Here is a 24,175-nt window from a genome sequence, read left to right as displayed (position 1 = left end):
ATAATCGTGATGTATAAATAATGAAATATTATCGTGTTTATTAGGGTTGTCACAATATACAGGTATTGACAATATTTAGCCTTTATTACTGTATAGAACAGTATAAAATAAGAATCAGTTTACAAAAGTAGGTTATTTCTTGCTATAATGCAAGACTGGGGTAAAAATATGTAGTTGTTTGTAAAAAATTGAAAGCATTTTAGTCTCCCTTAAGTGTAATTGTTCCTTTGTGTGCAATGGTGTGATTCATTGGTCAAAAAAGTATTCTTATACTTCTATATATATATATATCACAATATTGTGATTATTGTGATTTTCTGAGACCACAATCTGATATCGTGACAGCCCTAGTACAAATACAAGATAAACCGTTCAATACTATAAAAAAAATGCTGATGCATCATGCATCAGATAAAGGGTCACAAACTAAATAAAGATCTTTTTGGCACAAAAACCCTCAACACGAGTGACCCTCAGGGAAAAGTAAATGCTACATGAATGTAAAATATGTCCCTTTTAATATGAAGGCATTTAATGATTTGATTTCAACAGCAAAGCTTCTGTTCTCCCCTTCGAGACATGGATCTAAGGGTCTCCTTGTCGCCAGCACTGCCTCTGCCTGCTTTTCATCCCCCATCTCTCTTTCTGTCTGTCTAAATCTTGAGACAGCTGGAAGCAGAGTGGAAGACATGCATGGAAAAGTTGTCTCTCAACATGGGGTGATACTGTTGCTGTCTCTTCAGAAGAGCAACAGGGAGATGAAGACTGCTGCTTGATGACTCACTCAGGTGGTCAAATGCTGTTAGTCTCACCTCGCTGAATAATACATGACTCTAAGCCGAGAGAGAGCCTGGTTTCTCCCCTCTGACAACAAACGGAGGAGGAGGAGGAGAAGGAGAAGGAGAAGTTTATTTCGGCGATGGCCCGAGCGCTCTTTGCGAAGGTGGTGCATGTCCATTTTCACCCGGCCAAGTCTATTGTGTTCATTCTTGACTCTGTTCCAGAGAAAGATCTGAAGCTTTGCTCGCCTGTTAGTGTTTCTATAACCTCTCTCTACTGTATCCGCTGACAAACATGAAAATGTACACCGAGCTGATAATCAGGCAAAATTGCGAACAGTCTTGAAATGACATTAGCGAGCTGACAAGGATTCCACACAGTTCTGTCTGGAGGTGAGGACGACGTGTTCAAACTCCCGGTGGAGATCTCAGCCTTATGAAAAAGACTGCAAGCTTTGGGTGGCTCCGTAATTAGGTGACAGCTGTCCAGACACCCACAGGCAGCCAGGAGAGACAGAGAGAAATAGAGGCCATCTTTAGGGACGTACTCATTTAAGAACTTTTGTGCCTTTCGTAAATTCAACATCTAGACCTCCACCTCAATCGTAACCCCAACCATAAGCTCTGCTCCAAAAGCCAGTGCTCTGCTCTGTCGTCTACTCCCTACACAGTCAGCAGCCTAAGGAACCTCACATGTAAGTGAACTAGAATGCTCTAGACAGACAGGAACTTCTGGGAAAGCATTCTGGGATTGACTACTCTGAGTAGAATACAAGCAATACTGCATTAGACTTTGGGTGAGGAAGCGCCAATACCATACTTCATTATAATTTGCTGAAAATAAATTATTACCATTACTACTATTATTGAAAAACAGTCTCAATGTTATAAAATAAGAAATAAAAGGCTGTTTCAAATGTTTTGTAAAAAGCGAAAAAAAGGAACTTACATTTTAGTATTATTACTATTTTTAAAATAAAACTAGAAATAAGTTTGATTTATTTTCTTTACAAAATGAAAAAAAAATGTAGCTTACATTTATTGGTATTATTAGTATTTTCTAGTGTATTAATTTCTAGTAAATAAAATAAAAAATAAATAAAAGGCTGTTTTATATTTTAAAGCAAAAAAATAATTTAACTTGTTACCAATACAACTACTACTAATATTACTTTTATGAAGAAATACTTAGAAATAAAACACTTAATTTTTTTAAAGAGAAAGAATTTAACATTTATTATTATTTTTATTATTAATTATTACTATTATTAAAATACAACAACAAATGGATGCTTTAATCTTTTTTACTACTACTACTACTAATAATAAAATAAAACTAGAAAATGCTGTTTTAATTTTTTTAAAGTTAAAGAATTTAACTTACATTTATTATTTTTTATTTTGAAAAAAAAAATGCTGTTTTGCATTTTTTTAAAGTAAAAACTTCTTACATTTATTATTATTATTAAAATAAAACTAGAAATAAAACTGCTTTCATTTTTTGTAAGTTTTAACTTACATTTATTATTAGTAGTAGTAGTATTTTCTAGTGCATTATTATTCATTTCTAGTGTTATTTTAATTACTATTATTATATTCAAATTAAATTATTATTTTTAATTAATAATTAAAAGGCTGCAACATGTATTATTTTTAGTGATTAATATTATTATTATTATTATAATTATTATTTTATTAATATTATTGAAAAAAACTTAAACTTTTACTTTTACTTAAAATTATTATTGTTGTTATAGTTAATTTAAGCACATCTAACTTCTAACTATCGATTAACCTGCAAGTGTTAGATGACAGTAAAGGTAAGCTTATTGTAAAAATAGATGGAAATCTAGGTTGCACAACTGAAAAAAAAAATCTTAATATCAGCTGATAACCAATACAGAGCACTGATTTAGAACAAACAATCATTCCAGCATCCTTTTGGAACAGTGTTTGGGTCAAGAGCGCATCTACACCGCCTTAAAATGCTCTCTAGATCGGCAGCCTGTTAGGTTTTGGAAGAGTGCTATAATGAGCACCATAAAGCCCACCCCAACTCTCAGCTGAGCCCACTGTGGACATTCACCTCTCTTTATTGTCAGCATTCTCATCACACGGGTGGGAGTGGTACTCATCCAGCCAATCCCGCTTGATGAGCTCTCCATTTTAAAAAGCCAAATGGCAGCCAGGGAGACAAATTGCCGTCACAGTACAAGGACATCGGTGCGACTGCGGGTTGTAAAGACGGACTGCAGACAGCCACGGCCAGCTCGCAGAGGCCTGAGTATTGATCTCATGTGTGTATAATCTCCCGGCTGGATCCATAAGCTGCCTCTGTGTAGCGAATATCCGCAAAGCTACAGGGAGCCTGGACACGAGAACGCCACTCAAAGGCGTGATCGATTCAGCTGCTTTACTCTTCCTTCCATCCGAGCGCTCCTGTCTGCAATACAAATGCCTCTCTATCTCTCTCTCCCCATCCATATCACACTCCACTCACTCGTCTTTTCCATTCCTTCCTTCCTCACTCGAGCACACTCCATCTCTCCAACGACGAGACTATGTGCCTTATTTGCTTTTTTCCCCACACAACCTAATAAATGCATGCTAAGCTTGCTATAAAAACGTTAGCGGGCAAGAAAGTATGAGGGTGATCTCCGTGTTGGCTTTCAATATTACTTCCTCTTATCTAGTGTCATACGTGCACGCGGCCGACTCTCTCGAGCCGCAAAAGCAATTATTGTCTTGTTTCAGTTCTCTCCCTTGATTACACTCTCTCTTTTTCCGTTGGCTTCTCGCCGTTTTTAATACCCACTCCAAGGGTGGCCGGTTTTACATATTGTGTGTCACTAGACAAATATAAAAGGATTTAACATTTAGTAGGGTTTAATCCAGCACAGGCTTTGTGTCTACTTAAGCCTGCCGAATCAAATCTGATTGCAATAAGACTGCAGCGACGGACCGCGAACTGAATGCATGCCTATATGCCTAGATCAGCACGATTACACGACATAAAGCTGAAAACGCGATATGGCTTAAATATATGCGTATTTTATTTGATCCAGTGTTTTCAGTGTTTCAGAGTGGCTCGGTTCAGTTTTTTTATTACAGTAAAGATATTTTGTAAAATATTTTTTATTTAGTAGTGGTGCAGTGTGTTTCTGATCTTATATACAAGAGCAGTTCATGAATTGGTGTTTTCAGTGTTTCAGAACTATTATTTTTTAATAGTTAACATTTTTTATTTAGTAATATTATTTGTTTTAATTTACAAGGTAAAGTGGGGTAAAACTATATATATATATGCACCTAATTTATATAATTTATGTAATTATATAATTTAATTATTTTTTAATTTATAGTTTTCACATGTTTTTGTGAGAAAAATCATATAATGATATAAAATAAGTGCATATATATTTCTATTTTATATAAGATAAATATCAAAAAATGTATAAAACAAAAAAATAAATCAAATAAAAAGGGAAAGTATATATAATTATATATTATATTATATATGATATATATAATTAAATCATATTTATATAAATTATTATTTTATATACATATATGATTTATATCTTAAATTAAATATATAAAATATATAAATTATGCAATTGTATAATTTTATTATAGTATTATTTTATTATAATTATATAGTTTTAGATTTAGTGAGGATATATATATATATATATATATATATATATATAAACTAAAGTGCATATATAACTAAAACTATAAATGAAAACAAAAATGTAGTTTTACATTTAAAAAATATATATATATATTATATAATAAAATATAAAAAAATAAAACTATAAAATAAAGTAACGAATAAAATGGGGGAAAACTAATATACAAATAAATACATACATAAATAATATATTATTAATATTAATATATATATTAATTATTGTGTTTAATTCTTGTTTAATTAATGAAAGTCATTTTAAAAGTATGCTCTATAGACAGAATACTGCAAATTCCTAATCCTTAGATCCCTAAAATGGCAATTCTAACATCTATGGTGGTGGGATTAAGATTTTTTCCTTCCCTTTTTTTTTTTTTTTATAAATAAAGGCGCTTTAAAGCAGCCACCTTCAAAAACATAGTGACATCCCTTTCTATTCTCCACTGCAGCACTGACAAAATCAACTAACATGCCTCAGACATGTGATTCAATTCAGTCTTATCTAAAGCAGAGCAGCGGTACTCTCCAAAACAGAGCGGGGAAGGGGTCTGCCGGGTTATTACCAAAAGAGAGCTTCAGCAACTGTGTTTTCAAGGACCTTCAGCAGATAATGCCTTCAACCAGATTCCACTGGGGCAACGGCTGGAGGAAGAAGAGGAGGAGGAGGGGGCAACCATCACGCCATTCCCCACCTTCCCCCTCTGAGCAAACATCTCTAAGCAGAAGAGACAGTGCGAAGAGCCGAGATTGGAAATTACGCATCGGCTATAATTTGACGTCTTCGCATTAAATAACTAAGCATACTGCTTGACCTTTCTGTTGCTGCTAAATAAATGAAAGACATGGCGAGGATGATTTAGGACTACGGCAGCTGCGCTACGCAGCCGTGCCTTGCCCTCCGCCGGAGTGTTGACATTTCCCCCCAGCCTCATGTACAACCAATTTCTAAACAGCAGGTGAAAGAGAGGCCATGTTTACAGCGCAGGAAAAGGTTATTGCTCTGGTCTAGGCTCAATCTCAGCGCCTAATAAAGACCTAATGTGGAGCGTTTCGCTTTTTCTGCCGCTCGCTGAAAAATATAAAGGAAAACAAGAATCTTGTGTGTGCTTTGGAAAGCTAAGTGTGAAAAGTATAAGCGTTTCAAATATCATCAGACTGATTTCTTCTGCATTTTCATCAAGAAGCAGGGAATTTATTTAGTCAAGCGCAGCAGCCAATGGAAATGCATTTCTTGTCATCCAAGTTGTGGATGCGGTGACATGTTTATGCTACGCTAAAGCACCACTTTCACAAAATATTGCCAAATTCATACTTGCTGTCCAAATGGCATGCTTATTTTATGACAACCGAGTCAACTCCTCCAGCTGAAACAAAAACTATGACTCAGACAGACAAAAGTAGTAACTCACCGCCAGGTCTGTAAACAATATCGTCCTCCGTAATGAAGGAAGTGATCTCGCCGTTCTCCGTTCGCTCATAGCGCGATTTCTTCTTGGGCAGCTTTTTCTTGCTCTTTTTGGTGGCCTCCTCGGCGGTGGCGGCCCCAGGCGTTTCATTGTCGTCGTCCTCGCTGTGTTCGCTCTCTGCATAGTTCTTAGCTCCGCCCTCCAGCGTGCAACTGCGTCGCGGCCGCGAGCTCTCGCTTTCGCGTGTTTTGTCCCGCTTTTCACGATCTCTGTCCCGGTCCCGGTCGCGTTCCCTCTCCTTGTCTTTCTCTTTGTCGGCAGTCATGATTCGCCACGTGCCTTCTTCTGTCCTCTCACGGCTGGGCCTCCGTGAAAGGTAGACTGTGAGCCTGGGCTTCAGTCTTCTGAATTTACCAATCAAATCCAGGGAAAATTTGGCCACACCAACAACCCCAGTGTTTCAGAAGAGCTGAATGAAGAAAACAGAGACATTGTTAGAGGTGTAAACGAAGCAACCTTTTTTTTTTTTTTTTTGTCCTATCCACCTTTTTCTTCAGCGCGGAAGTAAGCTTACGAGCAAAACTTCCAGTTCATTAGCCCCTATAGGAAAATAACGAGAAGAACAACAACAAAGTAAATGGTAAAACTGTTTGCACTGCAAACCAGTGTGTTCATAATTTAGATAACACATTAAAATATAGTAAGACAAACCAATTTGCAATATCAAGCCACAAAACCAGCTGTTTTGCATAGACAAAAATAGCTAGACGCGGATGAGACCGGAAGCCAAACCCATAAAATTTACAAATGGCCATGCCCACTTTTACATGGGGGGAAAAAAAAAAGTGGACATGAATGCATTTTCTTCATATAATGACATTTCATCACACAATTAAAAATCATTTTTCACAACACCACTACAAAAACATGCCATAAAAAAAAAAATTAAAACTTTTTTACATCAGAGATGACCAGTGCAGACCCTCATGACTCTGTCAAGGTCAATCAGTCTCTTTAAATACCACATAATTGATCTTTTTTTAACAAGACAAGACTAGCTGTAAAATGTGATGTGGTACAACTCCCCTAAAACTATGAATATAAACATATGAAAATAAATATTTACAAATCATAAAAATTAAGTTAAACTAGAACTGAACTAATGATTATTTTAGTAATCTGCTGATTATTCTGACGATTAATCGAGTAATCGGATAATTATATATATTTTTTGTGGTAATAAAAATGGACCTAAGCAGGCAGTAGCCTTTCAAATTACTTGAAATAACAATTGCAATGAGGCAATAAGGAGTTCAAATAAAGTATCAAAAGCAAGTAATCATATGGCTTTATTCAACAAAACTGTTAAAATACAACAATAGAGTTAATGTACGCATTATAACAAATGACTGCAAAGGGCACCAATGGCCTGATGATTGTTTATACACTTTACTGCGCAATCTAATCAGTGTTTAATATTGACATAACATTTAATTCAAATGTCCACTTAATCTTTAATATTTCGCCATTTCTTTATGAAGAAAAGCTACAGCCGCTGTAATTCCTTGAATATGTGGACATCAAAATGTGTAAACACGACGGTTTAAACTTTTATTTTGAAATCATGATGAATAGTTCGCATATTGAGAAAGATATTGATGTTTTCTCCTGTGTTTGCGTAGGTTTATAAATGTGCTATTTCTTCAAACTTGTAAGGTAAATCATGTTGCGTTCCCAGATGAACGCTATAATGAACCCAAACTCAAAACAACATGCAGAGATGGAGTCTGAGATGCTCTGAGACGCATTCACTGTGAATGGAGCCGCTCTGAGATGCACGCATGTACATAATGAATTAAAGCACACATATTACACCCGAATCGCATATATTTATTTACTTAAAATCGTAGCGTTTGTAAATTTTAAATGGGTTTAATACGTGAAATGTGCCACTTCTGGTATTTTGTCGATTACTCGACACAGGGAAAATGCAAGGATTTTATAAAAATCGAACACTCAGATAGAATCGAGGAATCGTTGCAGCCACTTTTCAAAGTGAAAGAAAAACATCAGTTTTTATTTGACGGTTACACCATTAACAAAGACGTACTTTAAACATTCCGTAACACGCAGTGAGAGATATTTGTAAAACCAAGGGTCTGTTGATACTCATGCAATAGGTTTAATCAATCACAGCCGGCGAGCAGCATTGTGACGTCGTGCGCCAAAAGCAACATCAATCGGTGGTCTTCTCCACAGCAGCGGCGCACGTCCTCAGGAGAGCTCTGAGCACAGCTATATCAAAAGAGCACAAACTTCAAGCTGCCTGCTCTATTCCCCAGCTCATTTTTGCCTGGCGATGAAAAGCAGCACTATGTTTCCCTGCACAGTGACCTAAACAGGATTCCCCACTGCATTATCAAATAGGCTCAGCTGCACGTTTTACAGGGTATTAGGCTTATATAGACCTTTGCACAACTAGCCAGTTCAGGCTACGGAGAATTCCTTACAAGCAATATGTGAGGCTGGAATAAGACCCGGCGCTCCCTCCAGGCCACAGTGTTTGTTGGTTGTGCACGCCGGTCAGACTAACTGCAGCCTGGCCAGAGGCGGCCCTACCTCAGCTAGCACAGCGATCACCCGTGGAAATCAGAACAGACAGGCATGGAGAAGAAAACCTGGCAGGAGACTCAGACAGAAAACAGCTTTGGATCAAATCCTGTTTTTACAACGCTTGCTGCTACTTGCCTCTTTTAAGTCAACATTCATAAAAATAAAGATCAATCTTTCGTTGGCCGAAAAGCGCGAAGCGGAAAAAAAACAAAACGAGACCTCCAATACGAGAGCGTGAAATGGCTGCGTAACGATGAAGTGCACTTGAAAGGGTTCGCGCCGCTTCCCCCCTCTTCAGATAAACGGGAAAGTAAAGATTACAGCCTCTGGTGCAGCTAAACCTGACAACTGCCGAAAAAGCTACAGCGAGTGAATTTGGAAATGCGAGGAGCCTGCGGGAGGACAGCAGCAGGACAGAATTGGGCTGTTCGTCAGTGTGAGAGGTGTGTTTATAGAGCAGGTATAAAAATGAAGAGAAATGGCTTATGACAGGCACACTGGTGCAGCTGACAAGCAGTCCTGTCAATGGCAGCCTGTCATCTTGAGTAGACGGCAACTGACGGGGCAGCTGCTCTCCTCATCAACCTCCAACACAACAGACTGATTACAGAGCTGTGCCACCACGTCACGGCCCGATTAATCACTTTACGTTGAGTTACCGCACTGACCGCCAGTCTCAACACACAAAAACATACACATATATACACTAGCCAGAAATGTTTTTCCTCAAGTCTCTTTGAATTACAGCAAAACTATGCATTTTTAAATTAAACTAGTTGGTGGGCTGCTAAAATCACTTGTTGGCTAATCGATGAGGAAGGAAACCCTGCATTATTATGCCAGTTTTGAGAGTTTCATGATTCTGGTGTTCAAATACAGCTAGCAGTAGAGCAAGATAAACAAACAGAATGCAGAAAACAAAAATATGAACAATTTCATCTCTTCCGCATTAGACTTCCAACGCATGTTCACAACAGAACCAAGACGCATACGTGTGCATTTCTCTGAACCAAGACTGATACGGAAGAGAAGAAATTGTTGAATAAAGTTGGTATTTTTGTTTTCTTTGAGCAGAAAAAGTATTCTTGTATTCTTTATATTACATATAGTATTCTTTGTAACATTAGAGTTGAACCGCTATTGTCACATGGACTATTTTAACAATGTCCTTTCTACCTTTCTGGGCCTTGAACATGGTAGTTGCTTTGCTGTTAATGCCTAGTCAGAAAGCTCTCGGATTTCATCAAAATTATCGTAATTTGTGTTGCAAAGATGAACGAAAGTCACGGGTTTGGAAAAACATAAGGGTGAGTAATTATTGCTGTCAAACAATTAATAGTGATTATTCACATCCAAAATAAAAGTTTGTTTACATATGTGCATATACTGTATATATATTAATTATGTATAAATACACACACACACGCATGCATGCATGTATATATTTAAGAAAAATGCGTTTATCTATTAAAAAATATATATAATATCAATTACATGAACAAATACTGTGTGTGTAGGTGTGTCTATATATAAATATACACAGTACACACACAAATATAAACAAACTTATTTTGGATGCAATTAATCTTTTGACAGCACTATCAGTTATTAATGGCAGTTTTCATTTTTGGGAGAACTATCTCTTTTAAAAGCATGCAATGAAAGTCTAAGAAAAAAAAAATAGACCAAGCGGTCAGTCAATCTTGTTAAATTGTTGGTGAAAAAAATACCCCAAAATTCTAAAATAGTTCAGCAGTTCATACAGTATTACAGTAACTTAAGATAAACGAGAATATGATGTGACAATGGCGAAAAGTATGGGATAAATGTCTGACATGGTTTTGACCATGTAAACAGCTAAAACACAAGATGTAAACAAATTTGTGCAGCCCTGCTAAAATATTAAATAAAAACTAGATAAACTAGTCTCATTAATAATCTGTTGAATGAGAAAAAAGTATACCCAAGATTTATAAATAGTTTTAAATAGCAGTACATAGAGTACTACTGTAACTTAATGAAAATAAATGTGAACAAAACAGCAATAAATGGAATTTGTGTAAGAAATTGACTAAAAACAAATACAAAACAGTATATTCTGTTTTATAAAAGTATATAAAAATTAAAATCATAGAAAAAAAAAACAACAACTTGTCGGAACGATAGCCATTGCACTTGCACACTGCGTCCCGAGTTTGAGACTCACAAACAAACCCGTAAGACCTTCGTTCTTATTCGAAACACAAATTAAGATATTTTTGATCAAATCTATGCTCTTTCTGACCCCATATGAAGATGAACAAAGATCTTATGGGTTTGGAATGAAACGAAGGTGAGAAATTAATGACAGCATTTTCATTTTTGGGTAAACCATCCATTTAACAACAACACCACCACCACTAGGGCTGTATTAAAAAGTTTTTGTTTGGAGGTAGCATCTTGATACTATTTGGTAACCAAAATACTTTAGCTGGAACAGTACTGTAGGATAATTAAGGTGTCATGACAACCCTAACTGCATTGACTCCACGAGACAAGTGCTGCACAACCACGCCACATGTGATGAAGAACTTACATCAGCAATCCACACCTTCTCGCATGTAAAGAGCATCTTATTTATACCAAAAGGAGCATAAGCAACCAGTGATAAGCAGCGGCTGTGCTGAGGTTCACAGCACCGACTAGCAACAATGCAGCGGTTCATGTGGCGTCTGAATGGTGACCAGGACCAATTAAGCAATGGCGAGTACTCCCCTCAACAGTACCCACAGATGAATAACGCGCTGTGGGGCAGGTGAGGCTTGAAGCCATTACACATCAATCACCAGAGCAGGACCTTTTGAAAGATACCAGCTGTCTTAATGGAAAAGGGAGGGAGAGAGGCAGAGAGGGAGAAAAATCAGCCATTTGTGAAAGCTGGTGAAAAAAAAAAAGAAAGCTTCAGGGGTCTCAGCCAGCAGCACCTATTTTACCATTTCCATTACTGCAATGAAGTCAAGGGGTGTGAGCCAGGAGGTTTTAAATAAAAATACATTTTTCCTTCAGAGCAGCGGATAAATTAGACCTTCTCACCCCTCCAACCACAGTTGCTCTCCCACTATTAACACATCACCTCACAATGGGCACGCAGCAGGGCTCTATTACAAAACACACTCCTTTTTCAACATTATTCTTTCATGCTGCATGTTTTATTCATCCTAAATCACTCTCCTATTACGCCAATAGGCCATGCATTCATCTCTGTGATTTGAGGTAAAAGCCAATAAAGGGTCAGGCAAACACAAATGCCATTTCCCCCAAGAAACCTCGACTGCCAGGTGCTTCATTTGCAAATATAGTCCAAGATTGTTTCGGATGGGTAAAGTCAACAAGCAGACGGCAGCGAGAGAGCAAGCGACATGCATTTTTGGTGATCCCTGATCAGCGTCTTTCACTCTGTGCATTACGAAACGCAGATGTTTGACTGCCGAGGATTACCGACGGCTTTCCAGAAGGAAGTTGTGAAACGCACGTCTGAAGTGATTGTTTTTTTTCGGCGAGCGAGATTAGCCTTGGAACATATCAAACAAAACATTATCTGCAATATGAGTAACTGAGATTTATCAGACAAATGTCTCGTTCGAAGCTCATCCAAGAGAGCTACTCTGAAAACAGCTTTGTTGAAATCAATCTATTTTGCCAGAGCGCCAACGTGAAAAGCTCGATAAATAAATAAATAGACAGACAGACATCTGAAGCAGAACCCTAACATCACTAAAATCTGGTGGTGCGTTATCAAAGAGATTTCTGTTATTGCTGATAAAAGCATCACGCTGATTCTGTATTGTGTGAAATTATGATTCGCAGCAGTTCGATTCCAATAGTTTCACATGATCACGCTGCAGAAGCATGTATAATCGCCACTAAAAAATTTAAAAAGTCACACCATCTCTATCTAATATCACACATTTTACCACTGGAAAAGCTTATACTGAAATAAAACCCAGCCTACTCTAAATCTTAATGGCCACTACTGACTATTTCAAACAATTACTCAGTGCTCCTCAATAAATGGCTACTTTATTGATACGGTTGTGTAGTACGGTGGAGGACCCTCTCCACACGGGAACTGTTTTTATCGAGTTTTAAATTGCGTCGACAGGCTGATGGATCTTTAAGCATTACCAAAGCCAGTTCCATTAAGTGAAATAATGCGGGAAAAGGCCTTCGTTCGAAGCATAACTCTATAAAGGATGCCATTATACACCACCTATGTGTTTGGTTCTTTAACTGTAGCCTTCATGAACAAACAGACTTTTGTAACCAAAAATATTACAGATGGTCATTGTCAAGACAAACACTGCAGAACTCTTTTAAAATCTGAGATTTTACTCACTCTATAAAAAAAAAAAAGAACTTGCCATGGCATCAAAAGCACTATAAACACTGCATGAAACAAAGCAAAGTCATTTTAGTTCATTAAAGGGATAGTTCAACCAAAAAAAAAAAAAATAAAAAAAATAAAGAATTCTGTCATTAATTATTCACTCTCATGTCGTTCCAAACCAGTAAGGCTTTATTCATCTTCAGAACACAAATTAAGATATTTTTAATGACTGGAACTGACAGGTTCAAGGCCCAGAAAGAAAGTAAGGACATCGATAAAATAGTCCATGAGACATCAGGGGAAAAAAAAGAAAAAAAAAAAAAACTTTATTCAACAATTTCTTACGTGTTCATCAGAGTACCACAACGGATATTAACAGTGTTGCCAATTTTTTTTTCCATGTCCATAGATTTAAGCGACCCCAATAACTTGAAAATTAGACCCTGGAACGCAAATTTTACCAAGGGAACCCCACCAAAAAGTGTATTTTACCCCCTAGAAACCAATTTTTACCAGGGGACCTCCTCAGAAAGGCAATTGGGCTGGTTTTGGGCTTGTTCTGAAGAGTAATTGTGCAGGTTTTGTTGAGAAAACCTGGCAACCACTTACATATTTCAAGAGCTTTCTGACCCTGAAATGAGGTTTAAGGCCCAGAAAGGTAGTAAGGACATCAATAAAATTGTCAATGTGAGATCATTAGTTCAAACGTAAATGTTATGAAGCTATGAGGATTCTTTTTGTGTGCAAAAACAAAAAACAAAAAAACTTTAACAATTTCTTACGTGTTCATCAGAGTACCACAACGGGTATGAACAGTGTTGCCAAGTCTGCAGTTTTCCCGTGGAATTGGGCTACTTTAACATTGTTGCCATGGGTTGTTTTTCATGTCCACGGGTTGAAGCGACCCCAAAATATTTGTAAAATTAAGCTCCTGGAATGCAAATTTTACCTGGGAAGCCCCACCAAAAACCATGTATTTTACCCTCCTCAGCGAGATTTTTACTAGGGGACGCAATTGGGCTGGTTTTGAGTAGGAATTGTGCAGGTTTTGTTGTGAAAACCCTGGGTATTCATATACATATACATAGACGCTAATACATATGCATATAAAATAAGACTTAAAAAAGCCCTCAAGAGACCTGACTTGATATGAGAGCAATAATACTTTCAAATACGCACTTACACATTTCAGAAAAAAGCAGCAACTTGAATATCCTCTTTAATGTTTGTGTTATCTAATCAACGTCTACCACTCTACTTCAATATATTGTCATATTCAGATCTCATGAGGGCATCTTACAAACACTGGCTTGAAATTAATTCTGTGCATCATCGCCGTAGCCTCTGCAACTATCCAAATGTTGATGATTTATATACAGAAATCAGTGGGCTAATCTGAGCCCTGAGGAGTCAGTAAACCAGAGGGCTGAAGGCTAGGCTCCAAGCAATCAGGGTATGTGAGAGTAAGTGGTTGTGTGTACGAGTGTGTATTCCCTCTGCACAATTCCCGGAGGGGCCGGCTCCCCATCAGCGCTCGTGTCTATTATCAGCATCGTGCCTGAGAGTAACTTCATTTCACACTGTAAGACACAAACACAGTGCAAACCACACTGAGGGCTCTCAGACTATTTTTTCTATGTGGCAGAAAGGGTGAGGGGTGGGGGGGTGTCTGGATAGTCAGTCGCTGTGCTTTTAGCCTGGTCGTGTAGCAAACAAGCACTTATAGAGAGAGCAACAACACTGGAGGAGTGTATGTTGTATTCCCAGATGAAGGTTATTATAAACCTAAATTCACAACAATACGCAAAGATAGTTGAAAACTTTGGTTTTTCAGCATTTTTGTGTTTTTTAACCCTTTTCAACAATGACTATGATTTTGAGATCCATCTTTTCACACTGAGGACAACTGAAAGACTCATTCAACTATTACAGAAGGTTCAAACGCTCACTGATGCTTCAGAAAGAAAAAACGATGCATTAAGATCCAGGGGTGAAACTTTTGAACAGAATGAAGGCGTGTACATTTTTCTTATTTTGCCTAAATATCATAGTGTTTTTTTTTCATTTAGCACTGCCCTTAAGAAGCTACAGAAGATACTTACATGTCCCAGAAGACAAAATAAGATAAATTTACCCTGATCTTCAAATTCAAAAAAAGTGTTCACCCCCCAGCTCTTAATGAATCGCATTTCCTTCTGAAGCATCAGTGAGCACATGAACCTTCTGTAATAGTTGCATATGAGTGCCTCAGTTGCCCTCAGTGTGAAAAGATGGATCTCAAAATCATAGTCACTGTTGGAAAGGGTTCAAATACACAAACGGTATTTGGAATTTTTTTAAATCGAGTACTGAATCAAGAAATCATGACAGCCCTATACTCTGTGTGATTTACTTCCTTCTGCAGAACACAAAAGATATTTTATCTACAGGGCTCCGCTGCTGTTCTGGACCGCATTGATTTCACTGTATAGACATTTTTTCAAAGTATCTTTTGTGTTCCATAGAAGAAAGTCCGTAACTACAGACTTAGAACAATTACTTCTCCCACGAAAATATCCCACCTGTGGCTAAAAGACGTGTTAACGATTGATATCAATAAAACCATGATGTCTTTTCGCATTCAATAAAAACCAAACAAGGGTATGCATATGAAACGATCAATATGCATTCAGAGGAAGATGTATTTAAAGCGGCTAAACGCTGTATTAACCGTCAATCTGGCGTTCTCCAGCAGACGTGCTCTTGGCTTGGCTTCACCCGAGCATACGCAATCAATACTCAATCAATGGCAGATAAACACATACGTCACTTTCTAAATCTATCCTAGATACGGAGGATATTAACATCACACTTCCCCACCTCCGCTGATCTGATTCACAATACAATGAGTTCAATGCGAATGCAGCCGTTTACAAAAGCCTTTCACCGTTTCAATAGGTTCAGATTGTGTAGCACCAATGCCTGTATGGCTTTTTGCTTCTTCAATCAAAACACAATCGGCATAATAGCCGACGTAGAAACACTGTTATTATGGGTGCAGGGCGAGAAAAAAAAATTAATAATTCTGTAGCTAAAAGAAGACATCTAAAAGTAGTCAGTTGATCAAAAGCCTCATGGCAGCTCTGCTGAGCCTCATTCACAGTGAAAGCAGGGAGGTCTCAGGGAAGCACTGGTCCTGACAGACACCCACCGAGAGGGGGGCTCAGCTCTGCGTCACGCTCCCCCCCACTAATCATCACATGAAACACAGAGCCTGGAGGACAGATCTCAGCTCAGGCTTATTGTTCAGGACCTCATTTATTCGCGCTGCAACGTTATTCCAAACTCATCTTCGAGAACATAAGGTTAAAGATGATGAGGCCGCAACGGCTATGCCATTAGGTCAATGCGTCAGACCATTTCCAGACTAAATTATTTAGTTATCTGGCGGTGGCTTTTTTTTCCTGAAAGCTGGCAACCGGCGGCAGATGGTCTCGCGAACAAGCCGGGCATTCAAAAACACGAGTAACGGCTCTGCCAAAAGCACCTCCACCCCAGATACCACAGGACGGTATTACCTCTAATTAGGAGCGGCTTTTGTTTCTGGATCAGCCACCTCTCCAAACCCACAGCCCGACTGTCTTTAAGAGGCTCTAGACTGAATAACACCCTCTTTGTTACTCCACCTCTCCATTTAAGGCAACTCGGCTCAAATATAAATATAAATGCTCTGGTCCTATTTCCACCGCTGGCCACACAAAACACTGTTCTTTATTTAAAGCAGACAAACAAAAAAAAAAGCAGTGTCAAATCTTGATGAATATCAAATCACAGTTTTTTATACTGCTAGTGCAGTATGGAGTCCAAATGTGCAGCACTGTAAACATGATTTGAGATTGTTTCCTTGCCTTGGAGCGGCAGGCAGGAGGGGAAGTGACTGGAGGGTAATGAAAACGCTGCTGAAACAAGCAGGATCAGAGCTTCCCTCTCCTCTCTGGACAGCTCATAAAACATGCATTGACTAGAACTATTACCATTCTGCCGTTTTAGTGTGGAGGGAAGAGAGCACACTTATCAACCTGTATACACAGCAGCCTTCCTGCTTTTTATTTTAAACATACAGTGACGTAAAACAGCAGCTGTTTAGAAAAAAAAAAAAAAACACTTGCGTTTACCAGAGGGAGGCATCTAAACAATAGGCTGCTGCTGCTCTCTGGGTTCAGGGTTGTGTTTAAAGCAGTGTACAGTGGCAGGCGGGAGATTAACTCGTAACGCATTCATGTGTGAAATGGAGACTTTATCCCTAACTGATAGTGTTGTGAGGCTTCCAGAAAACACAAGCTTGATGATTTTTCATCATTTCGGAAAAACAACCGTAATATATTAGATTACCGCTCGCAGCTTTTTGGTACGTTCACACAATGCAGACTCTTAAAACGCCCCAGTGTTTTACAACAAAGCACGGCGGGAGGTGGGCGAGGGGAGCGGGGGTCTGCCGTTCATGCAACGTGGCTTTTCTAGTCCAGCAAGCGCATTTAAAGTCAAACCGTTTCACAGGCATCAGGTTATTATGTGTCAGTGTAAAGAGCTGATGGATAGTTTAGAGCAGGGATTCTCAAACCCTTTTGACCTAAAATATTTACTTTAAGAGGACAGTTTACCTAAAAATAGGGCTGTCATGATTCCTTGATTCAATTAGAGTAATCGATTTTAGAAAAAATCCTCGATTGTATTTTTTTCCTGTGTCGCATAACTGGCAAAACACCGGAAGTGGTGCAATCCAGTGACGAGAATCCATGAAAAGCATGAAAAGCCAGTTTTCCAAGGGTGCATGATATATTAAACCCATTTAAAATGAGGCACAATGGTATTATGAATTCACAAACGCTAACACGTAAAAAAAAAAAAAAAAGGCTTAATATATGCATAGGTTATGTATGTGCGTCTCAGAGCGGCTCCATTCACAGTAAATGCTGCTCCACACAAACTGTTATCATTTATAACTCCTCTGCAAATACTGTGAGTTTGGGTTTATTATAAATTTGTAAGATTTGTAAGGTAAATCATTTATAAACCTACGCAAACACAGGAGAATACACCAATATCTTTCTCAATATGCTAACTGTTCTTCGTGATTTCAAAATAAAAGTTTAAACCGTCAAATTTTCACGTTTTGACGTCCACATATTCACGAAATTACAGTGGCTGGAGCATTTCTGTAATAAAGATAGGGCCAATTATTAAAGATTTAGTGGATGTTTGAAATTAAATGCTGTTTAGTCAATTTTAAAGGATTTTAATGATTAGATGTAGTGTAAAAATAATCGCCAATTCTACAGTTTACAATACATTATATATTTTCACGGTTTTATTTAACCAAACCATATAATTACTTGCTTTTCATGCTTTATGTGAACCGATCATTTCCTCATTGATATTAGATACAAATTTTAAGTCCTTTTAAAAAGGCTGTTGCTTTTTAATGACGTACCTTACTATGTTTCTGGGCCCTGAATGTGGTAACTGCATTGCTGTCTATGCAGGGTTAGAAAGCTCTTAGATTTAATCAAAAATATCTTAATTTGTGTTCTGAAGATGAACCAATTTTACACTATGATTTAATTATTAGTTATTCATGAATTCACAAACCCACTGTAGTTTAAAACAATATTGATTTTCACCAGAATATCTTCTTTGTTCCACACAAGTCAGTCAGTCTTTTATGTCTGAACTATACCTTTAACTACCCTGAGAAAATAAAAGCCACAAATTGCCTTTATTAGAGCTGGAAGTCAAAAACACTGTTACAATTTTCCAAATTAGAGCACAGGAATTCCTGCCACTTCTTTGCACAGAGCCTCCATTTCCCCAGAGAGCCGAATCAGATAGTATAAAGGCAGTGAAAACTGCAGTGCATTTTACAGGTTTTAACAGCGTGCAATGATCACTGTATTATTCGGCAACACATTTGCAGGCTTTGTGTTCTTTAGCGAGCTTTACAATTCCTTCCACGGCACGGGAAGAAATGAACCTCAGGGGGAAGGTTTGTGCGCGTCCAAGCTAAAATAGCTTGCAAATGCACGGGTAAGCTCATAAACAGAGCAGGCATGTTCAGCACAGAGCCACATTCATCCAAGTGTATACACATGTGTCAATCTAAATGAGTAGTCCATTGACTGCTGAGCAACTGTATTTTCGTCTAAACTGCATACTGGGCAGAGCTAATAAAAAGCTCGGCTGAAATGAAATGTGGCCTGACCTTTTCCGATCTTTCTTTCAGCCACTCCTTTACGCAGATTTCCACTTCCCCTCATGTATCATGCTGTTAAATAGCCTCCCTTCTACCCAGTATGACAGAGAACCTGGCGACTAAGCGAGGAAATCCCATTCAAAAGACTAATTATTAGTACAGTCCAACACACCCATTTTTGTTTGCAATCTTTTGAAAAAACACAATTTGATGACGATCTACTCCAAGTGGAACGTCTTAATGAGCTGTTCGGCAAGGATAACGCCTGGCTCTGTGCATGTTGTACATCTCTAGCCCTCCAACAGCAGATCAAAAATTCAATAATGAATGTGGAATCGCAGTAATTAATGTCTATGAGAATCCGAACGCTCTGAAAAAATACATCAGTAACCTGATTAATTTTATATAGGAATAATCTGTGATCAGCATTACCAAGTGAGCCCAAAAACAAATTAGATTTGAAGCTAAGAGCCCCATTGATCAGCAGTCATCTAAACCGGCCATGAAAAGGGGCTGGTAATCCAATCCAGCCGTTCGGAAGTGCCTGGGAGAGTTGCATCTCCACAATGGAAACATTCTGTCCACAATGTAATCCATTGTGTTCATTCGGTGAGGGTTTTGGAACCTGTTCGATTACACTAAAACGCTCCAAATCATTGCGAGTATAAACAATGCGTGGAGGATCCTTTTACAGCTTGGCTCGAGAGCCGACGACTACACCACTCCACTTCCAATGACATTTGACTGACCTGTAGAAATAGTGACGCACAACTGTCAAAACACTGCCGCTCTCCAGAACATTCCGCGCGGCTGCCGTACAATTCCATGACTCAACTAGCTTTGTTTCATACGAGTGAATATTTAATGGCATCCACAGTTACTTTAGTAGATCCCTGGTGGCTTGTGCTTCGGTTGCAAAACAAAAAACTACATAAACTAAGCTCAGTAAAAGCAGACGCCAACAACTATAATCATTAACCATTCTAGCCACTGGGAGTGTGAAAAGCACAAGATTATATATTCACTAGTCTGAAATGCTCAAGACTGCGAGCCTCGTCCATTGACCAATTGTTTAAGGAATCAGACAAATGTTAGGATAATCTAAGCCACTTTCCCTTTGAATATAAAAGGTGATTCTGAAAAAGACAAACACGTGGATGAATCAACAGCACATACACTAATAACCTTGGGCTGTCTAAGCGTTCCACTGCTTTATGGAACTGTATAGCGTATAAATAGCAGATCCATTTCTACCCAGTCTGTTAGGGCTCTATTTCAGCTTCCCCGTCATTAAATATTTATCCTCGCGGAGTGGCGGATTGTACTAAGGTGATAAGCACTTAGGAATCCAAATTTTTTTCAACCCCCCACTCACTTGCAACGTCTGAAACCCTCCATTCCCCCCCATACGCAACAGAGACTTTTATTCGAACGGATTATCTACAAGTGCTCCTTTAATCGGCACAAGGCAGGACTGAAACAGTGCCCACATTCCCAAAGGAAAGGCGCTCTGCTGGTTTTATCAGGAGGGAAATCTTTTTTAAATACCAAAGGGATGAAATAACTTGATTTGAGGAAGACTCTCTCCTTTGTAGAGAAGGTTAAAGGAGGTGGGCCAGGGGAATTTCAACATCCCGGAGCTCTTTGTATCACTGACACACCACATTATCGCTCAGACTAAATCAAAATGGGAGATTTAGCTTTTCCAAATATGGAATCGGTGTTCGGAGCAAATCAGACATAAATTTGAGCTGCACCTCTGCTGCCGCTGCTTGTGTGAGTGTTTGGCTCAGGTTGAATTTGGCATCTTAAAGCATATAATGATGAAAAGATTTCATGCCTCAGCCTTGTGGGTGGTTGATGTTGGGTGTGAATGCATCTCTAGTGGACTCCGCATGCTTCAAAAAGCTTCTAGGGCCGACCTATGGTACTTCGCAGGTATTCTTGGACGGACAACAAAAACATCTTTTTTGAGGCCTCAATAGGGAATGGCCTGCCAGAGGAATGGCAGCTCGAATCGGACAGGCTGAATTCCAAATGGAGGCTTCTACATATGGACTGGGAGCACTTCACAACACAAGAAAAGAGATCTAATAAACGTTTAGTGAATATCCAAGTTCATACACAGCCCACTGCACTTCCTTTCACACAGAGAAGAGAAATAGTTTTTAAATCTACGTAATAAACATATATAATCCTGAATTTAAATTTGCTGATAATTTACTCACGCCCCTTTGTTATCCAAGATGTTTGTCTTTCCTCAGTCGAAAAGAAATTGTTTTTTGAAGAAAACATTCCAGGATTTTACTCCGTCTAGTGAACTCTAGTGGGGATCAAAGGGTTGAAGGTCCAAATTGCAGTTTCAAAGTGCTCTACACAACCCCAGCTAAGGAATAAGTGTCTTATATAGTAAAATGATCACCCATTCTTTAAAAAAAATTAAATAAAACAATTTAATTGATATACTTTTTAACCACAAAGTCTGTGGATATTGGAAATATCCTGCGTGGTTAGTTTATTGTCTGTGTACTTTGATTCAAAAAGGTGGGTTAGGGCAAAACAACTCAATCTGATTTTCTCCTCAAACTTCAAAATCGCTCAACGCCGTTTTACCTTTTTGTGAAGGGCTTTCTTTGCACATTCGCCTTGTAAACACTGGGTCGTTATTTCTGCCTATGTTACGTGTTGTGGACGCAAATCTAGTGCAAGATGAGCATTTGTGGTTAAAAAATAAATTATAATTTTTTTTTTTTTAAATGATTAATTATTTAGCCAGATAACACCCTTATTCCTCGGCTGGGATTGTGTAGACCTCTTTGAAGATGCAATGAAACTGCAATTTGGACCTTCGACCCATTAACTCCCATTGAATTCCACTATAAATCCTGGAGTGTTTTCCTCAAAAACCTTAATTTCTCTTCAACTGAAATAAGACATGAACATCTTGGATAACATAGGGTGAGTAAAAGATCAGGAAATTTTAATTATGGAGTGAACTAATCCTTTAATAATAACTATTTATGCAATACAAATAAATAAATATACACACACTAATGAATCACAATTTCAACCACCATAGAAAAACATTACATTAATCATTCACACAGCTCCACCCTACCTCTCAGCACATCATCATTTACACTTGTGTACTTAAGAGATACTCCACTGTGTACTAAAACTACTATTAGGCAAGCACTATTGTAATACTTCCATATTGTCTGAGTTAAACCAGAAGAGTGGCTGTAGTTTACTGTAGAGCAGCCGGACCAGTGTAATCCAGTTTTGAAATGAATGGAGAGATCATGTTGTATTTAACTGATGTGTCACACAGATGACTAACACTGGCCCGGCGGTGAACCGCACGTGACCCCGCGGCAGCCGTGATTCTGCGTGACCCCACGGCGCTGACGTGCAGAGACACTTTTTCCACTACAGTAAATACAATAGAACCTAATAACACACTGAAAGATTCAGGCAAACACAACCGATCGAGATCTGATAAGAAAAAGAGAGCGTTTCAAATATCTCCAAATGGTTGCAATCACCACGCCGTTCCTGGCGCTATCAAGTGGGAATGCAAATATTCAATAGCCCTGCTCCGCTTAATGGCGACTGGAGTGGGATTGTGGTGTATTGCCACAATAGAGTATAATTTCCCTCCCGCTCTGATGGAGCCACTTCACCCTGATGAAGAACAGGAGCATTGAGCTGATTCTATGACCACAGTTTGTGTTTCCACCCCCCTCCGCTCCTCTTTGTCCTCCCAATGACACGCAGCACAACAAGCTTGTCATTTTCAAACGTTACCATTCAGGTCTCATCGATTTATTGTAATCAAAGATGACGCCAAAGCCTGCGACAAACACGACAAGGGTAAACAAACAGCAAAGGTCTCGGGGCACGGCGAGGTTTTAACCTCGATCTGAAATCCCCCGTTCATTAATGCGCCGTTAACAGCCGGTTACGGCCAGTGGAACCGCGGTAGCAAAATCAATTACCTCAGCAAGTATTGATATGTCTCGCGGCCTGTTTACAATTTAATCTCTAACTTGTCAGAGCCATTATTTTCCTAATCACAACTCCCGCTCTTCTGCGCCTTTGTCTCTGGCTCATGTTTAAGGGAACAAAAAGGTCATAAGCTTGAGCGCTCCCCAGGGCGCAGCCTGCCACTGCTGTAATTATTCCTGAGCAAGAGATGACAAATGAAGTGGATCAAATCAAAGGTGTCAGTAGCTCTTATGACACCGGCCCAGTCACGCAGGTTAAAGCAGAGGTCAAGCTAAAAGGAAAAACTAGTTAATGCCGCCCCGCAATAATTATGTGCCAACAAACTGTTCATAATTCCAGCCCTCCCTCGCTAGGGTAGAAAATCCATACCTACATCCATTCCATCGATGGGGCATTCAACCGCAGGAGATAAATAAAACAAAAAAAAAACACACCCGGTGACGTGTCCATTACTCAAATTGCATCCAATCACAATAGCGGCGGAAAATATCCTCGGGAGCCGATACTAAACTAGCTAAGGCGATCAGTGAGGATATCATCAGCAAACTTGCCATTTGTATCTTGGCCGGTAATCATTGAGGAATGGAGGCTGATGCATTATTTACCAGCTAATGTATAATTCAGAGCCAACAGCAGATTTAATGCATAAATAAAGCTGTGATACACTTGCATTAAATGTTTACTCACCAAAATAAGATCTGAAAGTACAAGCATGTCACACGGTGCCTTTGAAAGTTTCAAACGTGTCACTCGTTTCATCTACTCGCTTCATGACTAAAAGTGAAAATGGTTTGCAGGTGGCGAGACCCGTGACCTGCTTTGTTCACCTCCTAGAAACAAACGCAGATCAAAACGAGATACTCAGATGTCGAAGCACAAGATCTCAATTACTTAATTTAAAACACAGGCCGGCGGGCATGAGCGAGCGTGTTTGTCTTTCACAAACGCAAACACTGTAATGAGAAGTGAAGGGCGTCCATGTTCGACTTACTGGTTTCTGTTTCTAAGCACTTCCATTGATGATTCTTTCATATGATAATATTGTGGCAGGAAATGGAAGGTATTTTGAAAATAATTCCATTT

The 24,175-nt window shown here is 38.7% G+C and overlaps 1 protein-coding gene across 4 annotated transcripts in view; it reads right to left on the bottom strand.

Moving 5' to 3' along the window:
• The window catches only part of rerea (arginine-glutamic acid dipeptide (RE) repeats a), a 179,617-nt gene that overhangs the window by 67,605 nt on the left and 87,837 nt on the right, over nucleotides 1–24,175 (bottom strand). For all 4 annotated transcript variants that reach the window (XM_073822583.1, XM_073822584.1, XM_073822582.1 and 1 more), the window contains one exon: nucleotides 5,880–6,345. In XM_073822583.1, the coding sequence (XP_073678684.1) occupies nucleotides 5,880–6,201 (322 nt within the window). In that variant the 5' untranslated portion in view covers nucleotides 6,202–6,345. The remainder of the gene's footprint in view (nucleotides 1–5,879; nucleotides 6,346–24,175) is intronic.

The sequence above is a fragment of the Garra rufa genome, chromosome 18 (assembly GCF_049309525.1).
Source record: "Garra rufa chromosome 18, GarRuf1.0, whole genome shotgun sequence".
NCBI lineage: Eukaryota > Metazoa > Chordata > Actinopteri > Cypriniformes > Cyprinidae > Garra > Garra rufa.
The sequence above is the reverse complement of the archived record's forward strand: the minus strand, read 5'-3'. Positions and strand labels throughout refer to the sequence as shown.